The sequence below is a fragment of the Saccostrea cucullata genome, unplaced genomic scaffold (genome assembly GCF_032062105.1).
Source record: "Saccostrea cucullata isolate Sc308-1 unplaced genomic scaffold, CSIRO_AGI_Scuc_v1 ctg1843, whole genome shotgun sequence".
NCBI lineage: Eukaryota > Metazoa > Mollusca > Bivalvia > Ostreida > Ostreidae > Saccostrea > Saccostrea cuccullata.
Genome location: NW_026937467.1, coordinates 70402 through 73824, shown reverse-complemented (window position 1 = coordinate 73824; position 3423 = coordinate 70402). Strand labels below are relative to the sequence as shown.

Here is a 3423-nt window from a genome sequence, read left to right as displayed (position 1 = left end):
CCAGAGACATACGACCTTTTGTCAGAAAGAAAAAATGCATCCAATGGACATACACGCTTTTATCACACGTCTGTATATCTCACTTTCTTATTGGCCTAGAGACATGACGTTTTGGCGGAACATGTATTCGATATTGCAGATTCCAAATTAGCAATAAAAATTTCGCGCCAAAAATCGACTTACAAAATTTTGATATTACAGCGACGATATGAAGGACAGACATTTATCAGTATTATTTAACAAACTAAACTGAAATTCATCATGGGCCAAAAATTGGCTTATCGAAATTTCCCCATTTGGACAGGATTTCTCGAATATTGCATTTGTCCGAGATCCTATCTATATATATGTAAGTAATCATTACTTAGAGCAAAATGTGTTGGAGTTTTCAAGAGGCTAGATAGTGAGCATTGGGAAAAAAAAATTAGCGCCAAATGTGGCTACCAGAATATATCTGCCAATCTGATCTAATTTGTATCAAAGTCAAACATAATATTGTGAAGTAATTGTTTTAAATTAATATCGAATAAAACGTCCGCCATCAATAACTATGTCCTGTCCCGTTATATACGATGATTTGTCAGACGCCAAGAAAGATACAGCATTGGCCACATCTTGCGGCGTACCATTCCGTCCAGAGGGGTTCTCATTTCCGAATAATGTCATCATCTGAAACAGGATCACATCTTAACATTCATTAAAAACTCATTGAACATTCACTAAGCATTCAGTTAACATTCAGTTTTCGAATATATAATTATTTATTGTTTGTATGTTTGGGGATATATTTTAATGACTAAATCAAAAAGAATGATTTTTAAAAAGAATTCTTACAATTAATAATTTCAACTCTTTATTACAATATGTCATGCAAAGCAACTGATAAAACAACAGGAGTCTGAAATTTATCGAAAAAAAAATGCAGAAAAAAAATCCCATCCTCAACAAAGAATCAAAATGGCAACGTGTTTTGAGGGGACCTACAAAAAGATTTGGGTTTGTTCACGAAAAAAATGCGACTAATTCAGCATCTGGATAATGAAGTGTTGTGCTTATTTATTCAAGTATTTCAAGTATTTATTCAAGTTATATTATAAAATCCAATTTGCTTGCCGACTACGGTCGTCCATGGCGCTTTTTTCCACCTTGATAGCTCATCCTGGATTATATTTTACTAAACCGGATGTACATCCCGCAGTGTTTATTTGACGTCTTTGAAAGAACGTCAAATACAAAATAAAATATTTTTTTGTTCAACCAAATTTGATTCAGTTATTTAAGATATATCTAAGATTTCTTTAAAAGTAATTTAATTTATTTTTCTTACTTATATACGACGATATGCACCAAAGGCAGATAATTAATATTTTACAAGGCACAAAAATTAAATCATTGGAATACTATTGAACAAAGAGCAAAACGGCTTAACCTAGCAACCTGATAAGGCATTATTTTATTCGAAAAAAAACTTATTTGGTATGAAAGATCTTTTAAATAATCAACCTACACCGAGAAACAGTGAATTGTTCTTAATTAAGGGTATTGAATTTGGATACATTTTGACAATATAACTGAAATTGAGGCACTTCCCGATCTGAATTTTGACCCTGGTACTTATTTTTGCGATTTAGCAACAATCTTTTAAAGTTTACCAATTTGTTTCAGAATAAAGTATTTTTATCACACACAATTTTTTTTCTAGTAGGGTTTCCCGGCAATATTTTCCATTATTCGTTGAGAAATCTATCACATATTGTTGCATTTTGTTTTTTGTATCATCAACTTTCATTAATCTAAGATACCAGATACCTATAATTAACCCTTCTCTATAGAATGTTTACAAGTCTCGTAATCACCTTTTTGAAGAATTCTTCATCTGTTATGTCATGTCTCGCAAGATTACTCATTGTTAGTCCTGGTCTACAAATAAAGAATAAATAATATCGATTAAACTATATGTCTTACTAATAAATTCAAGTGGTCAACGTTTAATTTCATTTTTTTGCGTTTTCTAGCTCCGTGTAACACTTATCAATTTAATTTTCTAAAATTACTTAGTCCAATATATAATTTTCAAAAACTTCAATTGACCCTGTATTTGAAGATTTAATATTGTGGCATAAAAAAATAATTTTGTAGTATAAGCTAAATTATTTGAAAGAATATGAACTCAAACTTTTTTCTAAAAAATTTGTAGTAATAAACGTAAAATTCAAAACAAATTAATATCAAAATTGAAACTGAACTTGATCGTTAAGAGTACACTTTTTGAACAAACCATAGAAAAAAAAAAAGTCAGAAATTTAATTACTAAAATTGTTTTGGAAAATTGAATTTTGATTTAAATTCATTCTAAAATTCTAAATTTTTAAACCTGTTTGGAAAACTTAAATTTGGGTTTTTAAAATGAAATATTAAAATATAATAAAAGAGTTTCAAATTGCTTTTTTTTAAATTAAGAAATTTGATTTGATGCATAACAATTCTAAAACTCATACTAGAAATTTGAAATGCCAATTCAATGCATAGTGTTACACGGACATTCATGAACATTTATGCGCATCTTATAAATTTATGTACCTTACGCTATTTGCCCGTATTCCGAAAGGTGCTAATTCTGGAAAACAAATATATTCTTTTTCATAATATGTTAGTCATTACACGTGTACAAAAATACTAGTATCTGAATATTATAAGTATTTCACAGCGTATTAATTAAATTTATAAAGATAAGGTTAATAATACCAATAGCTAAATTCCTGGTGAATGCATCCATTGCTGCTTTGGACATAGCGTAGGAACAATTTCCTGGGTTCTATCATAAAATAAAAAATACAAAAAGCCCACGGACCACATCGCTCATCGGAACACTTTTGGCTAGAGAAAAGCAGAAATGTTTAAATATAAAATGCCCCAACCCCAGTCGCGTTTTGAACGAACATGAATCAACCACAACTGAAGATGCTTCCATGCATGTATTTTTCATCTAACCAAGTCTTAGGAAGAATTTAAAAGATTTTTTCGCTACATAGACTGCATGTGTATTTAAATGTCTGATATCCTGAGTACACTTGTACGTGTGATCAATCAGAATGTTTTTAACAAAATTTGCAAATAACCAATGACAAGGTAAGTAAATTTACGTTGTAAGTAAATTTAAAAAAAGCAACTTACAATAAAATGAAAAGGCCTATACTTTTATTTATCACGGGGAATGGTTGTGTATAAAGTTGGAAAGTCGTAAATGTTAAAGCTGCTGATTTTGTTAATTTCTTGTGGTTTCAAATTGTCTGAAAGTTCCTTGGAATTTTTATGTATCCAAATCTAATATACATTACTTATTGAATATATTGTTGTACAGTACTCGTAAATTTCCTCCTTCCCTACTGTAAATATCCTGGTGCGGAGTAAAGAAAGAGGCTT

General features: G+C 30.1%; 1 protein-coding gene across 1 annotated transcript; it reads right to left on the bottom strand.

The window, feature by feature from the left end:
- Positions 1–212: 212 nt before the first annotated feature.
- Positions 213–3021, bottom strand: LOC134248253 (uncharacterized). The gene is made up of 4 exons (XM_062730662.1): positions 2746–3021; positions 2581–2617; positions 1857–1920; positions 213–669 (listed from the first exon to the last, which is right to left on the bottom strand). Exons 1-4 carry the CDS (start codon positions 2789–2791, stop codon positions 517–519), a joined length of 300 nt encoding a protein of 99 aa, XP_062586646.1. The 5' UTR covers positions 2792–3021; the 3' UTR covers positions 213–516.
- Between the last annotated feature and the right edge of the window lie 402 nt (positions 3022–3423).